Consider the following 17,856-nt stretch of genomic DNA (forward strand, 5'->3'; position numbering starts at 1 on the left):
AAGAGAAGGCGCCCCAAGTCAGGATAGAGTCCTAGTCGGTTTAGATAAGATTTGGTTAGTTTCTTTCTGAGTTGTTTCCAGGCTTGGCATATATAAGTCATGACCTGTGATTAGTTGGAATCTAAGATTGTAATCTAAACTTGGCTCGTGCCCTGCCTCCCAGACGCGCCGTGAGCATCAGCCATTGCTCCTGCGCGCCGGCGAGGTCCAGGGCCACGGCCGGCTACCTCTTTCGGTTATAATCTACGCAACATTCCTCCCACCAATTCCCATCCATCCACTGCCTGTGACAGTGTATGTTGTATCAGTTATCCCATAGTACTTATCTTGGCTTAGAACACGTTGTCACCTTGCAGTCTAGCTATTTGTTTGTGCTGTGTAGAGAGTGCTTGTTGTCTGTTACCTTTGGCGGGCATGTTGCTTTCACAATTTCTGTAGCTTGCGAAACCGAAAGAAACTTACCATAGGCATGTCTGGGGGCTTTTAGTCAACAATTAACACCCTTTTCACACTTGTGATCTCATCTGAGTGCTCCTTGTGGCCAACTACATGATGACCTTCCAGAATTAACTAGGGTTGGCTTACACCTTGTGTAACTGGGAGAATAGAGCAATCTGGGACTGGGATCTGTACTTGTTCAATATATAGGTATTGCTACTTGCATTTTTTTTTGGGGGGGGGGGGGGGGGGGGGGGGAATCAATTTTCAGCTGATAAGCTTTCATTCATAATGCTGATAAAGTTCTGCCACGGGACCCTAAATATGTGTTTTGTCTCCCTTGAAAAGGGTTGATATCTTAATTCTTACTTGAAGGGGTTTAATAAGGTTAAGAATTTCTCTGGAGTACAAGCTCCATTGCTGTTGCAGTAACATCAAAGGACGACAAACACATTGGAAGATCCGGGAGAAATCAATCGTGCACAAAGGACATAAGATTCTAGAAATGAGAAGCCTAAATACCCTAAGAATGCCGGTGTGCTTTCAGTCCCATTTTGGGAAATAATGTGCTTGCACTCTTCACCCTAAGACAAGGTGACAAACCTGACCAGCTTAGCTGCCAAATCTATGCTTGAGTAGTTACATCACCCTTTTAGTCAGCAACTATCATATCTCCCTGTCTCCACCTGTATAGCAGCAACAGCTAACATTAAACAAGGTACTGGTAATCAATTATCTCTGGCTTTTCCATGACTTTATCTTGGCTATGCTCAACCGTCATATTCGTCCATTGACAAGCCATTGTGCCTGATCAATGCAAGGTCCTTTTCACGGTGACCAATCCCATGCAGAGTTGTCTTGTGTCGTTTCCAATTTGCAATGACTTGCACAGCTGTTTCCTAGCCTGAATCTGTCCTCCGGCCTTTCTTCCTCAACGGTGAGATCTGGATCCAGGTTCCCCGTTTTATAGCAATCTTTACCTTCAACGTGAGCTTGAAGGTTAACTCGCTATTGAGCTGAGCTAACTGGGCGATGAGTGAGGTGCGAAAACCTATCTGATTTCTGATGATCATCAGATTGCCCTTGACGAGCTCTCTGGAGTGATGGAGGTGGTTTATGTACTAATCATATTCAAACGTGATGTTCTAAATATGGAATTAACTATTAAGTTTTACCGTATAATATATATTTGTAAAAATATAATAAAGTTTTTGGGACTACATGCTATATGATAAGCTGGTCTACTGAGATAAGTCGAATCATATACCGATTTGTCCATAGCAGTATATGGAAGTTGCAAGCATGCAGATAGAAGTGGATTATATATGCACTGTGTGCCACAACCAGTGCAAGTGAGTAGTGACCTACAAGAAGATCAAGCTAAGAGAGGAGGCCACAAACACACAGATGAACCTTTTTGTTTCTGATGTGTTATTTGTGGTGTGTATGCATTCAGCTGGCGTGCCGTACGTGCCTGCACACGTCAAGATGTGAACACATCAGACAGATGATGGGTGTGAGATGACATGTTAGCTCTGAGCTCTTGATGGAGAGCTATATATGCTCGTCGGTGACAAGGAATCAGCTGGAGTTTTGCCAAAGCAGATGCTTTTTAGTTTAGCAGGCCATGCATGCATTGTCTTGTTTCTTGCATTGTATTTTGTATTGCTATGTATAGCCACATGCCGCCTCCTTCATCAATCCAACAAGCATCATTTGGAAAGGGGAAAAAAAAAACTGCAGCCACATGCATGATATATAGGATTATTATTGAGCAAGCAAAGAAGATGAGGAGGCGACAAATAAAGGATTACTAGTCTCGATCAGTTTTGTCTCTTGCTTTGCCTTGTGATGGAAGAGAACCATTATCTACTTTGGTCGTCAATTGAAAGTTATAAATGACCGAGTAAGATAGTACTTACTGCTGCTAATAAACTGTCCATGCTGCTAGTAACCGAGTAAGCGAATGAACCTTACATCCTAATCGCATGGAACGTACTAACTAGTAATAACAAATTGCGATGGCGACAAGATCCGAGAATGTAAAATGAACGTGGCTCAGTGGCTGTCACAGGTGTTTGGAATAACTAGGCTAGGCAGGCGTTGATTGGAGCAGGAGGAGGTGCAGTGCAGACGTGCAGTGTCCAGGAGCAGCCACAGCTGCACAAGTATACGCCCATCATTGGATCTTGTGGTTGCATATATAAAAAACCATGAAAGGTAATGCCTGCCAAGGAAGGATCACATGCAGATGCAGATCGATGGAGACCAACCTGTATCATGCCATTTTTCATCTTGTTTATATTACCTGTTTTATTTGTTATGTAGGCAGGCATGCACGTATTCTTATATATGCCTGTTACTTTTTACATTGGGCACTTATGAAAAACAAAGCTTTTTTTTTGTTCTGATGCAAACTAGTTCTCTTGCATAACATTTAAGAGAACAATTAAGCTTTTTGCTCTTGCTTGCTAGCTAGCTAGTTGAATAATATTATCAGAGGTTGTTAGAGCTAGTAGTATAATTGTTCGTGGCCATTAAAAAACTTCAAACTAAAAAAGAACACATATAATTGAAACTACAAAGGTATACACATACACATTAACCGAGTAACAGAAGCTAGCTAGTATATGCATCACTCGCAACAGGAGGAAATAATCCAGCATATAAACAATCCATCAGGCAACGTTACAGCAATTGTTCTTATGCTAGCTAGTGTTTTGCTTGCCTTTCTTGCATATGCTAGTCAGCTCATGCAATTAGCACTGCACGAGCAGTAACTGTGCATGTCTCTCTTCGATCAATCGATCGATGATGCGTGCAGAATAGATCTGATCCAGCTTCGTTCTGATCATGGCACGAGCTGATGCAATTATCAACCTATGTTACTGTACTGGTAGTACTGATGATTAATCGGATACTTAACTAGCAACCAAGCTGCAATGCAAGAACCTAAAGCAATTCTCAAAATCAAAGCAAGCTTGCGAGTTGGATGCGATGTCTGAACGCGCGAGCGCGACGTCTCGTACGTCTTCTTTGACTAGCTAGCTTACAGCTTGAGCGAGAGGTCGATCTCGTCGGCGTCGCCGGCCGCGGCCGCGGCGTGCTCGCGGTACGCGTGCCGGCGCCCGCCGTCGGCGATCCAGCTCACGACGGCCGCGGCGGCGGCGGCCTGCTGGTCCCCCGCGCTCCGGACGTGTGCCGCCGGGTACCAGCTGCCGAGCTCGGAGGCCGCCGCGCCCACGGAGGAGGAGGAGATGGCCGCGCCGCCGGCTGCGACAGCGCCGGAGAGCTCGCGGCTGCGCTTGGCGAGGCTGCGCTCCAGCTTGTGCGCGTTCTGGTGGCCGCCCAGCGCCTGCGAGCTGAAGAACTTGCGCCGGCAGTAGGTGCACGAGAAGGTGCGGTCGGGTTCGTTGGCGGCGGCCGCCAGAGGCTGGTCGCGGTGCCTTCCCGCGCCGCGTGACGCCACCGCCGCCGGGTGGTGGATGAGGCGCAGGTCCAGGTTGACGTCGTCGCTGGCCGGCTGCTTCTCCATGAGAGCTTTGGCGATCGAGATGAGGTGAGCTGAGTGGCGATGAGCGAGCTGAGGTTGCTTAGTGGATCTCTGGAGGATGGCGGTGCCGGTGCGTGGCATATAAAGCCATGGTTGATTTGGTAGGCGGCGTCAGCTGCCTGCATGTCTCACGTCTTTGTTGGTTGATTTGGCTTTTTGTCATGTCGGCCGCCATTCTAAAAGCCGATTAAAGTTTCAGATACTCCATTCTCTTTAGCTAAAGTCCCAGGTTTAAAGGTCTCGGTTATTTTCTTAAGATCTATCGATCATGCATGATTTCCTACAAAATTACTGGCATAATCTTAATTAAGCTCCAGATGGCAGTGGCGGAGCCACCAATATGGTGAGCTAGGCGGACGCCATACCCGGCGGCCGACGAATCCCCCGGTGCTAGTTTCTGGGAGGATCAGCCACCATGAAAATAGAGGTCTGTTCGGCTAGTAAGTGGAGGAAGAATATAAAATGGTTAGAGCATCTCTAGCAGATTACTCATCCCTATCCCCAATACTAAAAATCTATTTTTTATTAGGAGGTGCTCCAGCAAATTACCAATTACATTGTCAATACCTATTTTTTTATCATCAAAACACACCTCCCTCTTGCTCAAAATATATATAGGGGGATTCCAACTTCCACTCTATCCTTTTGAGTAATCTGCTACAGCACATGCTACCAAAATGTAAAAGTATTATTGGTAATGGAGAGAGAAAATATATAAGATGTGAGTGATAAGTAATCTGTTGGAGATGTTCTTAGACTTTAGACCTTTAAATCGTCAGCCTATGACCAGCCCATTTCCCTAAAGTTGAACCGTAAAAAATTGACGTAAAAGCACCATCACCGTCGGCTGCCTCCGCCATAGGTAGATTTTAATCCTAGCTACACCACTGCCAGAGGGAGAGTCTAGTTACTCACATATACCTAACTAAAATCTTTTGTCTTGTATGATCCTCGATCCTTCGAAACTTATACTGACAGACGATGCCTTGATAATATATAGCTAATTAATTTGTGCTCGAGATCGATTATCTCAGCCCTGCATCATCATATCCTTCGATTCAACGTGGCAGCCACACGTACTATACTGCAGAATGTTTTAGTTAGGACCCCCCCTGAGTAATTCCAATATCGATATATCTACGTGTCACATATGCCATGCATTTGAATGTTCTTGAAGCCTTGAAGGATATGATCTAGCTGATCAGTAGCTAGCTGACGGTAGGGGAAAAAGGGACGGACATGTGTGATGGTAATAGGAGATATATGAGCAGAGAATCCAAGAGTTAAATTGTTAAAGGCTACGGGTTCCGGATTCAGGAAATATAATATAATGGACTTATTCATGTGCAATGGTCTCCACAGTACCTCTCGCTAGCTAGCTGAGGTCAAGCAAATTAAGCCAGCGGGTAAACCACGCATAAAGCCAAGTAGTCGGCCGGCGCCTAGCTTAGCGTGGAAAAGATCGAATTAAGAGTTCAGAGAACTTGAGATTAGCCATGCATCGCTAGCAATATATTCCATGGCATTTGGCAAGCAAACCAAGCATGCATGGGGAGTATAAGTACGTACGTCTGTTAATTTGATCGAGCATCTTACTGCGTACTACTAGGCAATCTCTGTGCTGACGTCATGCAAATCCATGAACAAACCTAGATGTTCAGAGATGCCTATGTTGACGTAACGTGTAACCGTGATCGTTTGATGTGAGAGAGGTGAAGTGAAGGTCTGCATTCTGCCGAGCGGAGTGCCCAGCAGGACTGTGTGCTATATACTCCCTCCGTTCCAAATGATACCAATTAAGTATCATTAGATTCTTTGTTAGCTATATTTTTATAGTATACCTATTTGATGTCATAAATCTTTGTGTTTCTCTCTATAATTTTGGTCAAATTTTGAGATGGTTTGACTCTCCAAGATTCTTAGAATGACTTACAATTTGGAACGGAGGGAATACTTATCTATACTGCTACAGGAGGTCCTCTTCCTTTTACTTTATACTCGATCAGGCGCAACAAAACACGTACGCATTATTATTGCAGCATATGCATATCGATGGATGCATTGCATGTGGATCGTACCGACCTAAATGATAGTGGTATGAGAAGAACTGAAGAAGGATACGTTTTTCTGTATGTTTTTTTAAAAGAAAACTGATATTTTTCCATATCATGCTTGTTCATGTTTATATATACTAATAAGCATGTGTGTCCTTGCTCAATTATTTGACAAGTTCAGGTTATCCTAGACATTGCCAACAGTAAGGAGGTTCATTTAATCAGTTGGATGATCACAAATTAAAGGAGGAAAAAGAGTACTATGTGCCTATATATGTCCATGCGTCGTCTTCTTTTTTTTCTTTTCATTCTGAGGCAGATACATGCGCTACGTGTACCGTGCTCGCTGCATGGCCGAACGGATAGAGAACAGCTAGCAGACTACTCCAGGCAAGAAAGCATCACAGCGTACCAGGGCTGCTGGTGAGTTTAAATTTAGTATATGCTAGAATAATTGCCTACTGATGTGTTGATACTACTGTTCATGGATGACATGCCCGCCTATGCAGAAACCACTGTGGACACACATGCATGCGTGACAGCATAAGCATGAGCACCCTGGCACTACAGTAGTGTACTAGTGTCAGAGAGCACGCACGGTGATATACATGGACGTGACGTGTACTGAGAAAAGCTGTACTATAGCGCCCATTCGATGGATTTTCTTCAGATGCCTTCCGTATCATCGGCTTGATGTCGAGATCGAGCTGCCCCCTTCTCAATTCAGGTGATCCTTCGGCGTCAAACGGGTAAAAATAAAGCCCCCACAGTATTAGGGTTCAACGAACACTGGAGCGAGTGCAGCTAGCTACCAAGGCTAATAATAATGCATGCATAGCGTTCTTTTTTTTAAAAAAAACTATGCTCTAGAAAAAAGATAACGAAACCATGGATATATGAGTTGCTAGTATGTATAGTTCAATAGTTCAAAGTATACCCGTGTTTAGATGCAAAAACCAAAATTCCAAAAAAATTTCCGGCACCTGCATGGAGGCTTAAATCTAGACGAAATAAAAAACGCATTGCGACTGCTGTCTGTAAATAGCGAGACGAATCTAATGAACTTAATTAGGCTGTAATTAGATGCTAAATTGCTACATTAATGCTACAGTAAATAACCTCTAATGACGGATTAATTAGGCTCATTAGATTCGTCTCGCGATTTACAGACGAATTCTGTAATTATTTTTGTAATTAGTCTATATTTAGTACTTCAAATGTAAAAAGATACATTTTCAAAATTTTTACATCGCGCAACTAAACGGGCAGTATCCCTATCCTGTTGCCAATCTATCACTCAATCATATGGCTTAGGCTAGGCTAGGCTATATATATAGGCAGCAGCTGCATGCCAGGATTGTACCGGCCGGGCATGGGGGAGTCTCTCCTGCAAGATATTCGCTTGGCTTGCACAGCTGAGGTGACATGCTCACATGCAAGCATGGTACTGTGCTGTACTTTACACTGGCCAGGTCACGACGTATCACCAGCACCTACCGAACATGTAGAGGGAGCTTATATACACTTTCTTCTTCTTTCTCTCCTTTTCTTATTTCTCCTCTCTTTCTATTGATTGTTTCATCCAAAAAATGAAGGAGGGGTTTAGAGGGGTATCCATGGATCTTAGGAGGCAGAGGGACTTGATCCCACTAGCCCCCCTTAGATCTGCCCTGCGTAAGAATGCAATTCTCCTTTTTTGACAAGTCAAACAGTATGAACTTACTTTGACTAAAGTTATATAAAAAAGTATAGAAACATTCGTGATACAAAATATACCATTAGATTAGTTATATAATATATATTTAAAATAAATTTATTTGGAGACATAAACACTAATATTATTTATTATAAATTTAATCCGTGGAGGGAGGAAGCAGGAGCAGTGTAGTAAGCCAGTAGCTAGCAAGTCCAGTCAGGCAGGCATTCACCTCTCTACCTATCCTGTGCTACTGTAGTTGACTAGATCTTCCATTGATCTACCACAGCAGCCTAGTGCATGCTGATGACGTCTGATCTTGTGAACGTTGGGACCGTCACAAAAACTTTCACCAAAAACTTTATGAGACGATTTCAGAGTTGAGAGAAGCAAGACCAGTACACTTGCGCGTCGTCGGTCGGTCGTCATGCATTTGGAGATGGGGCTGCAGATGGAGACATGATGGATAGATGCAACTTGCGTTGTCAGGGCGATGATGGCTGTGTGTTGTTGTGCGACTACCGACTGGTAAAGTTGATGGTCAGTTTGATCCATGGGTCTCGAAGCCTCGCTCGTTGGATCGATGGACGCATCCACAGTTCCTTGCCTGATGAAACTTAGGCCCGTTCACTTCGCGATTTTGGTGTGAAAAGTTACTATAGCACATTTCGTTGTTACTTGACAAATAATGTTCAATCATAAATTAATTAGGCTTAAAAGATTCATCTAGTGCTAATCAGTTAGACTGTGTAATTAGTTATTTTTTTATTTATATTTAATACTTCATGCATACTTCTGGAAATTCAATGTGATGGTTACTGTAGTAAATTTTTTGGGAACTGAACGGGACCTTAACCGCTGCGTGCTGTCATGCAAAGACGGAGCAGGTCGATCAGAAGGCAGAGAAACCTACCCAAGTTGAAGGCTAGCTGGTGGTCTGTGGGAGAATCTGACAGAGATTTGGCCGGCAGCAGCCACCTGCAGGCAGGCATTATTCATCCATGCTCATGCGATCAGGCAGCATGGAGATGATCAGATGAGACGTCGGCACGGCATGGCTGTGAATGCATCATCATCATCATCTACCCATCATCTACAATTTGGAGAGGCTATATGTAGCTAGCTTCTTGATATATATATATATATATATATATATATATATATATATATATATATATATATATATATATATATATATATATATAATATATATATAATATATATATATATGGCATTATCACAAAGGTGTCACTTCACTCTTCTTCTTCTTTTTTTGAAGGAACATGAGGGGGAAAAATCCCCTACTGGATATTAATTAAAATAAAAAGAGTAGTCCGCCGAATACAGGTAACAAAACAAAAAGGAAAAAAAAGGAACAAACTCAACTACGGAGATTCAGAATCAGCAAAAGTTTCTATGTCTCTAGGCTGATGTGTGACTATTGATGGAGGGCAAGCCAAACTTTCATCTCATTGGTCTTAGGCGAGCTCCAACGGCGCACGGTAAAGCGCCCCCCACCCTACGTACTGGGGGCTTTGGGGGGAGCGAGCGCTCCAACGGCTCCTCCCACAGCTCCCCCTACGTAGGGGAGAGATGAATCTCCCCCCATGTATGGAGGGAGATCACTTCTCCCCCTATACTCTAATCACATCATTTCTTCATGATATTAATCTCGTTTGAGTCCTGTAACATGATGATAATGTGTATTATGACGGTACAAATAATGTGTGATTTTTTTAAATTCAAAAACGATAAATAAATAGTTAGTTAATGAGTGATAGTATATAGAGGGAATAGATATGGGGGAATGGTTGGAGAGAAGGAGTTATAGGGGGAGGAATCTTTTGGAGGGATGTAGTAAAATATAGTAAATAGTACGTTTGGGGGGAGTTGGATGGGGGGAATGGTTGGAGATAGCCTTAGGGTGCTTCACCCTGTGCAACAAGAGGTTAAACTCATGGCAGAATCTTCTTTTACGATCCTGTACCGTGGGGTGAATATTATTGAATACCCAATCGTTTCTGGTAGTTCAAATGCTCCAGGTCATCAGCATGATTATCTCCAAGGCAAAAGAGACACCAAGTCTGGTTCGAATAAATTTGAAGATTTGAAGCATTGATCTTGTGGAGACATAGCTAACTCCAATAGATTCCCAGCATCTCTTTGCGAAATTGCATCGTAAAATTAGATGGGTTGCCATCTCCAGTCTTTGTAAAATGCAGAGATCACAGGTGAATGATTCTAGGGGCCTTCCCTTCCTCTGAAGAATGTCTCTTGTATTAATTATGTCCTTAAGGAGCAGCCAGAAGAAAACCTTATGTTTCATTTGACATTTTGTCTTCCATAACCATTTGAACAGTGGGTGTGTTCTTCTGTGGCCAATCAATGCTTTGTAAGCTTTGGAGGTCGAGAAATGTGGGCTGTTCCATATGAAAGACCATATGTCATTTTCATCCTGCCTTTGCCAAAGGTTGAACCAATCAGAGAGTTGCTGAAATTGATTAAAGGCCTCTAAGGAGAGAGGTAATGAAAAAAGGTCTGATAATTGTGCCCTGTCTCCTGCCTCCTTTAGGGTGATGAGAGGATTCTTGGCAAAGGAATAGAGTTCTGGAAAAAGGAATTTGAGAACATTATCATTCCAGAGATCCTGCCATAGGAGGATAGTTGTTCCATTCTGAGTTGTCACTTATGCAATTCCTTTGAATTTATCTAATAATTTAAAAATGTCTCTCCACCAAAATGATCCTCTTTTCTGTTGACCTGGCAATTTACCATTGGAGTAATAATTTTCCCATACTAGATGCACCCAAGGGATGTCATCTTTTGAGAAGAACTTATTAAGAAACTTTATGAGCAAGGAGTCATTATGTGTGGCAAGGTTTAGGACGCCAAGTCCACCTTTATTCTTGGGCAAAGAGACCATTGGCCAGGCAGCTTTTGGTGATTGCCTGGCCGTTAAATCAGATCCTCTCCAGAGACAATTCTTTCTATATTTATGCAATTGCTTGATTACTCCTTTTGGCAGCTTCAAAGAGCAACACTGAAAGATTGCAGTGGAAGATAGTACCGAATTAACCATTTCCAGTTTGCTACCCGGAGAAAGAAAAGCAGCAGTGCATACAAGTCTTCGCTCAACCCTTTGGATAAGAGGTAGAAAGTCATCAATTTTGGGATTGGTTGTTCCTAGAGGCAGACCCAGATAATTGAAAGGTAAACTACCTTTACCACACCCAAAAACATTGGTGAGGATATCCAGCCTTTCATCCCTTACATTCAAAGGCACCATCATGGATTTGCTGTAGTTTACCTTTAGACCGCTGGACAAAGCAAAGGATTTCACTCTTCTTTTTCCATGCTTGCATTGTATTTAAGTGCAGCGGAGGCATGGGGCATATGTATATAGCTAGGGTTGGGATCGTGTAAACTGCTAAAAATAAAAATACAATCATGTAAACTGCTCAAAAAAATACATTAATATGCATGTATATCCAGCTTTGAATTTGCATTCTCACATTAATATGGAGGCGACGATATTCATCGTCATCTACCTATTCCGCGTCCGGGATTTCGTCCCTTGTTTATTTATTATAAATATATATGACCAGCGCAGCTCGGAGGCGACTGACTGACCGAATTGTATTGTTGGATCGATCGATCGAAGCAGGCAGAGGCAGATGGCAGGCGGCGGATTCGTCGAGGACGGATTCTTCACCTGTCTGGCTTTGAAGCAGAATGCTGATCGTCGACGACGACATGGCCTTGAAGCACATGATACTTGGTGGCTGTGTGACCAAGAAGCAGAGACAGTCGATCACCTACGGGTGAATTGTAGCTTCGCAAAAGTTATATGGTGGAACTTACTCTCCTGGATGGATTGTTCTTGCTCCTTTCAGGGACCATTGCAGCTGCACACTTGGTGGGAGCATCTTCGACACTTGCAGGTGCGGGAGCGTAGGAGAGGGCTCCACACTCATCATGTGCATCATCTGGGCTATTTGGAAGGAGCGAAACAACTGTCTGTTCGAGGGCAAGAGCTGCACCGTGCATGAGCTACAAGACAAGATCAAGCTCGATATAAGACTCTGGATCGACGCGGGAGCAGCGCGGTTGGGTTGTTTAAGACAGGAGTAGTACGAGAGCGGGTTGGTTTTTAGGCTCTTTAGCAATTTTCTTTCTTTCATACTGGGATGGTGCCTCTTTGCGTGAGCTATGCTTAGCGCGGTTGTAAAACTTCTTAATACAATGATACGCAACTTTCGTGCGTACTCGAGAAAAGATGAGGGAGCAGATAGAGCCGACGCCCTCTTCGACCACATCGACGACCTCCTCGACTTCCCCAAGGAGGATCGAAGCAGGCAGAGGCAGATGCATGGCTGTCGGCGCGCATCATCGACGTCGATGTCGTCGGAGGGCCCGTCGCTTTTCTTGGTAGCTCGCCAGCCCAGCAACTAATCCCCTGTTGCTGTACGAGCTGGTGGTAGTTATTTTTTTCCCCATCTGTTCTACGCAACCGAAATTTGATTTGATTCGTTCATGATTGCTTTGCAGTGCAAATCTGATAGGACCGTAATGTGAGAAGCACGATGATGACTAATAAAGTACGTAAGATTAGGGCTGGGGGAAGGATGATGATGTCATTCATGGGCTCAAGGCAGATAGAGATAGTAGTAGCTGCAGCAGCAAAGCTGGCATGATTCTGTTCTGACGTGGCAACTAATGATCCCCTTTGGTTGCAGTGCGATGACATGGACATGGACATGGCGCAGCTGGAGTGGCTGTCGGGGCTCTTCGACGACGCCTCCATCCCGCACGAGCCGGCGTTCCCATCATCAAGAGCTCCTGGGGGCGATGGCGGCCGGCGCGCTGCTGTTCCGCAGCTCCAGCACGGCAGCTTCAACAACGCCGTCCTCCTCCTCGGAGTCCAAGTCGCACAAGAACTTGTTGTTGGGTTATATTCGACCCCGGTGCGTCCCCTGCGCTGCGTTGATTAACAAGTGCTCGAGTTTGGGTCGGATTCGATTGCAGCCCAACAGAGGGAGGAATAAAAATCGACCCCAGATCCAATCGATCCTCTTTTGCTCCTCGTGATTGTTGTTGGTTTCTCGTCGCACCATGAGGAGGCTGTTACTCAGGCGGCTTATGTCCATGGATCGGCGCTGGCGAATGCGCCGCTGCAAAATTCAAGCCCCTAGTAAGAACCCCTTCGCTTTCTCTCTTCCAAGTTATTCATTCATATTCTAGCACAAGAGTTGGAATAAGTTAAACAAATTGCATTACGTTCTGTGCAGTTTTCTGTTACTGTCCCTATGCTTATTCGAAATCTTGCATCATGTGTTGCAGATGGATTGATTGCTTCCCAGGACAAACATAAGGGCTCACCCGGCCAACAAGGTGGTAGTTGTCAGATTGGTGTAACAGAAGGGTATTCGTTGCCATACTTTCCATTGGTATGTCATAAAGTCTTGTGGATTATGGATACTTTTATATTGCAAAGTAATATATCACAGGCTAGAACAGCTAAAATTTGTGGACCTATATATTTTGGTTAAATAAATACAAGTATGTATGAACTTTTCTCATAACTCTGCTGTCTCCTAGCACATCGATCAGTAGCTTTGCTTGTTCCAACTGTTGTAGGTTTCACTCCTCCCACAAAATTAAAGACCGGCTGTCATTAGTCTTTGTTTAATTTTCAGCCCTGTCTATCTATACAATACAATGTGCTTTGTGCAATCATGAACTCAACTCATAATGTTATTCCATATGGTTCTACTGTATATCTCTAGATAGATGAGGTTACCATCTGCCTTTACAGTTTTAACACTCGACTTACATCGCACGCAGGACATCTGGCGTCATATACATTCATTAATGCCATTTCGGGATGCTGCCCGAGCCGCTTGCGTGTGTCGTGCCTTTCTGTATTCGTGGAGGAGCTTCCCCCACCTTACGTTCAGCAAGCAAACTTTGGGCTTCAATGAAAAAGCTGGTCGAAAGGAAATAATAAGACATTTTACCAACAGAGTTGATCACATTATGAAGAACCACTTGGGCACTGGCGTGAAGACACTTACGCTTTTGGGTGCTCCATACAGTCCCAGGTACCAACGTTGTCTTGACAGTTGGCTTGAGAAGGTTGTAACGCCAGGCATTGAAGACGTCACACTCTGTCTTGATGAACACTTCACTGCTAAGAAGTACAAGTTCCCATGCTCAATTTTATCCCATGGGAATGGAGACTCCATTCAGCGTCTTGATCTTGCTTTTTGTGCTCTTCGTCCAACAATTGGATTTGGTTCCTTGAGAACTCTAGTGAGATTAAGTCTGTTTTTTGTGCATATTGAAGGGGACGAGTTAGGGTGCCTTCTTTCCAATTCTTTAGCTTTGGAATCTTTGGTCCTCGATTATTGTTTTAAGTTAGTTTATGCTAAGATACCTTCCCTTCAGCGGTTAAACCACCTGTCAGTGACTAGTTGCTGCAAGCTGCAAGTAATAGAAAGCAAAGCTCCATATCTGTCCAGTTTTGACTTCGAAAGCGAACACCATGTACAACTGTCACTTGGAAAAGCATTGCAAGTGAAGAAACTAAACATTGACTGTTCTGGCCCTATTTGTGTCAGTAGTTCTGAACTTGCATCTTGCACGCCAAATCTTGAAGCTGGCATACATCCAAACAATGAGGTATGCTCTTAGTGACAATGATATAATTCTATATTTTGGAACTCACTTACTTGGAACACAATTAATCCGATCTCCTTGTGCAGATGGCCAAGACACCATTAGTATCTAACAAATTTCTCTACCTCGAGTGTTTGAGTATCACTCTTAAAGGATTGACCTTTTCTCGGAGCTTTGATTATTTTTCTATGGGTTCTTCACCTTCCTTGGAGACTTTTATCTTGGACGTAAGTTGGGGTTTTCCTTCTATGGTTTTAGTAACCATACTGTAGCCCTTAATTGAAAGCTTGTCTTTTACTTCTGTAGGTATCACAACAACTAATGGAGCATCCCATCTATCACAGAATCAGTTTGTTCCCCCGTGCGAGGACTTGGGTTTATCAAACATGCCACATGCTCAGAGCCTGGCTAAACTAGATGTTTCATCCTTGTCACATGCTCACAGCCTTCCGGCTAGCTTCCCTTTTGTTGGACTTAGGGGGTGTTTATGGTTCCATGGACATTTTTGTGTTGGGACTAAAAAGAAGTCCCTAAAAGTCCCTAGGAAACCAAACAAGGAGGAAATTTTTTGGACTTTTTGTTAAAAGGACTAGAAATATCTCGTGGAGGGATCCTAGGACTAGAATTAGTCCTAGGACTTTTAGTAAAAGTCCTTCCATGAGGTACTTCTAGGGACTTTTTTAGCAAAAAGTTTCAAAAAAGTCTCTCCCCGTTTGGTTTGTTTGGTTTCCTTGGGACTTTTTTACTCCCAACACAAAGAAGTCCATGGAACCAAACACCCCGTAGTTTCGTGGGTCCCGGATTACCTCAATGCCTAGTCATGTTGTTTACCCAGAACGAATGAATTATCTCATTATTTATTTTGTGTGTTTATTTCAATGTCCAAGCTTTTGTCAATGTATTATGACTTCTATATTTGAAATACCTGAATTTTAAGATCATTTCAGGAAACACTCTTTGTATCACTAACTAGTGTTGTTACTTTTGTGGTTTGTTATTTGACTCTGTGTCATAATATATTTATTTTTTGTTCTTGTATTTCTACAGAAAATGACTGTAAGTTGTTAATTGTCTTTGTGTCAATTAAAATCATTTTTTTCGAGTTTATGTTTGTGTCTAATGGTTTTTTTAAAAATTCTTGGTACAGAAATTTGCACATTGTGCCTAGAGGAATTGTAATGAACAAATCTTTCTATAGAAAATGACTATAAGTTGTTAATTGTCTTTGTGTCAATAAAAGTCATTTTTGTTGAGTTTATGTTTGTGTCTAATGGGTTTTTTATTCTTGGTACCGAAAATTGCACATTGCGCCTATAAGGAATTGTAATGAACAAATTCTGCAATTTTAGTATAAAACTTGTGTAATAACTGTCGTCTAAAAAAAGACTAAAGAAGACTAAAATTCATAGCAAGTTCCATTTATTATTGGGATAAATAAAGAACAGTGTCTACTTTGTTATGGAAGAGAGTACTCGTCATTCCGTTGCTTTGGCCCGAAGCAGGATTCCCCTCCGGCCAACGATGGACCTTCTGAAGACTCGGAGGTGTGACGCCTTCTTTCAAATTTCTTCTTCTCCGCTAAGGTTTGATTCGTCGTGCTTCCTTCTTTGACTGATTTCGGCTCTGAATTCGTGCGACCTGTTTATCAGTCAAGCTCCAAGTAGTGTCGTAGCTTCCTGTTTATCTATATCACTATTCCGACAGCACTATGCCATGTTTGCTGCTAATTACATCTAGAAAGTAATTAGTTCAGAAAGACGTGAGCGCAGAGCAGATCTGTGTCTGGTGGGTGAAGAGGCAACGTGGTGGAACCTGCCCACCTGGGTTCACGAACTGCGCGAGTCTAGACGTGAGCGCAGAGCAGATCTGTGTCGGTGGGCGACGAGGCGAGGCGAGGTTGTGCTCCATTGCAGAGTGTGGATATGCGGACGCAGGTGAGGAGGCTGCGGCTGATGCGTGGCTCGCGGGGTTGCTGAAAGTCCCTAGTTTGGTTTTAGCTAATTGATGAAACCCTAGTACTAACCTCATGTTAAGTGGATGAATTAGATAAGGTGGTCCTAACCAAGTGATGGAGCAAGAAGATCATGGTGGTCCTAACCTCATGCTTTGGAAAGAAGGAAGAGAAAAACAAAAATGGGCTCAAGGCAAAGTATATGCAATAGGATCTTTCTTTTGTTTGCACTCAAGATACCATAGTGGGTGTGAGTGGTTTAGGATCGATAGCCGCACTATTAAGAGGGGAGCTCTACCAGTTATTGTGTTGTCAAGTGCTGCTAGGTGAAGTCATTCATGTTGATGCATTAGGACCCATAATGCTAACTTCTAACCCTTGCAAAATGCTATGAAAATGCCAACTCACATTCACATGAGATACACAACTTGTGGTTAGCGACTTGGAAGCAAGAGCGAAGTGAATCGTAGTGAATGAGCCTTTTAACAGGCATCAGACGCTAGTTCGTGCGTTCGATCTGCCCAGTTAACTTGCGTTGTGGCGAAGGTCGCATCAAAAGCTGCAACCATACGTGTTCGATGTGAGGAGCATCGTCATCCCATGCGTTTGGGAATGCTTTAACAACCGTGCGAGACTTAGGGTTTAAAAGGAAAATTGTCTAAGTTGCATCGGATGCTGCGGTGCGTCCGATGAGCAAACTCCCTCTCTGGAACCTTATTGGACTTTCACTGGACGCTGGGCGTAGTAGACACCAGCGCGTCCGATGCAGGTGCTGATGCGCGTGGAGTTTTGACTCAGAGTCGCATCGGGCGCGTTCGATGTGAAGGCTTTGGTGCATCCAATGCAACATAATAGCGCGGCTTAATAAATGTGACTGTTGCAGTTCGATGGGCGACATTGATTGGAATGACACGTGGCTATCATTGGAGCATCCATTGATTGGAATGACACGTGGCTATCATTGGAGCATCAGACAATGGGCGTCGGTGCGTCCGATGCACCCATGTGTGGGTCCGATGCGTGATTTCAAGCTCTAACGGCTAGGGAAGCTTTCCCTATATAAGCAAGGTGGCCGGCTCTAGCTCCCTCCCTAGCACATTTTCATCATTGTGGCATACTCTTGAGGTGAGCAAAGTTCCTCCCTCTCATCTCTCTTGATTGATTGCATATTCAAAGTGAGATTGAGTGAGCTTAGTGCATTTGCTTTAATGATAGCATCTAGTGGCACTTGGAGATCGTTTTGCTGGTGGATTTTTCGTTACTCTTGGTGAGTACCGTCATCTACTCGGCTTGGAGGAGTTGGAGGCATTGGCAAGAGTCAGTGATTGTTCTTGGCCACCTCTCGGTGATTGTAAGGGGTGTTGTGCCTTCCCCGGTGGAGCGCCAAAGGCAACTTTAGTGGATTGCGTCTGTCATTGAGCAACCGCACTTGCGAGTGGTGTCTTGGGGTGCTTTGGAGCTACCGCACTTACTAGTAGCCCAATGC

The 17,856-nt window shown here is 43.6% G+C and overlaps 2 protein-coding genes across 2 annotated transcripts; one reads left to right on the forward strand and one right to left on the reverse strand.

Moving 5' to 3' along the window:
* Positions 1–3,067: 3,067 nt before the first annotated feature.
* Positions 3,068–4,027, reverse strand: LOC120677363 (zinc finger protein 4-like). The gene has a single exon (XM_039958515.1). The coding sequence runs from the start codon at positions 3,971–3,973 to the stop codon at positions 3,488–3,490; it is 486 nt and encodes a 161-aa protein (XP_039814449.1). The 5' UTR covers positions 3,974–4,027; the 3' UTR covers positions 3,068–3,487.
* An 8,363-nt stretch (positions 4,028–12,390) lies between these two features.
* On the forward strand, positions 12,391–15,360 carry LOC120677361. The gene is made up of 5 exons (XM_039958511.1): positions 12,391–12,932; positions 13,082–13,188; positions 13,586–14,422; positions 14,506–14,646; positions 14,726–15,360. The coding sequence occupies exons 1-5, from the start codon at positions 12,854–12,856 to the stop codon at positions 14,834–14,836; spliced, it is 1,275 nt and encodes a 424-aa protein (XP_039814445.1). The 5' UTR covers positions 12,391–12,853; the 3' UTR covers positions 14,837–15,360.
* Positions 15,361–17,856: the final 2,496 nt, after the last annotated feature.

This window comes from Panicum virgatum, chromosome 6N, assembly GCF_016808335.1.
Source record: "Panicum virgatum strain AP13 chromosome 6N, P.virgatum_v5, whole genome shotgun sequence".
Taxonomy (NCBI): Eukaryota; Viridiplantae; Streptophyta; class Magnoliopsida; order Poales; family Poaceae; genus Panicum; species Panicum virgatum.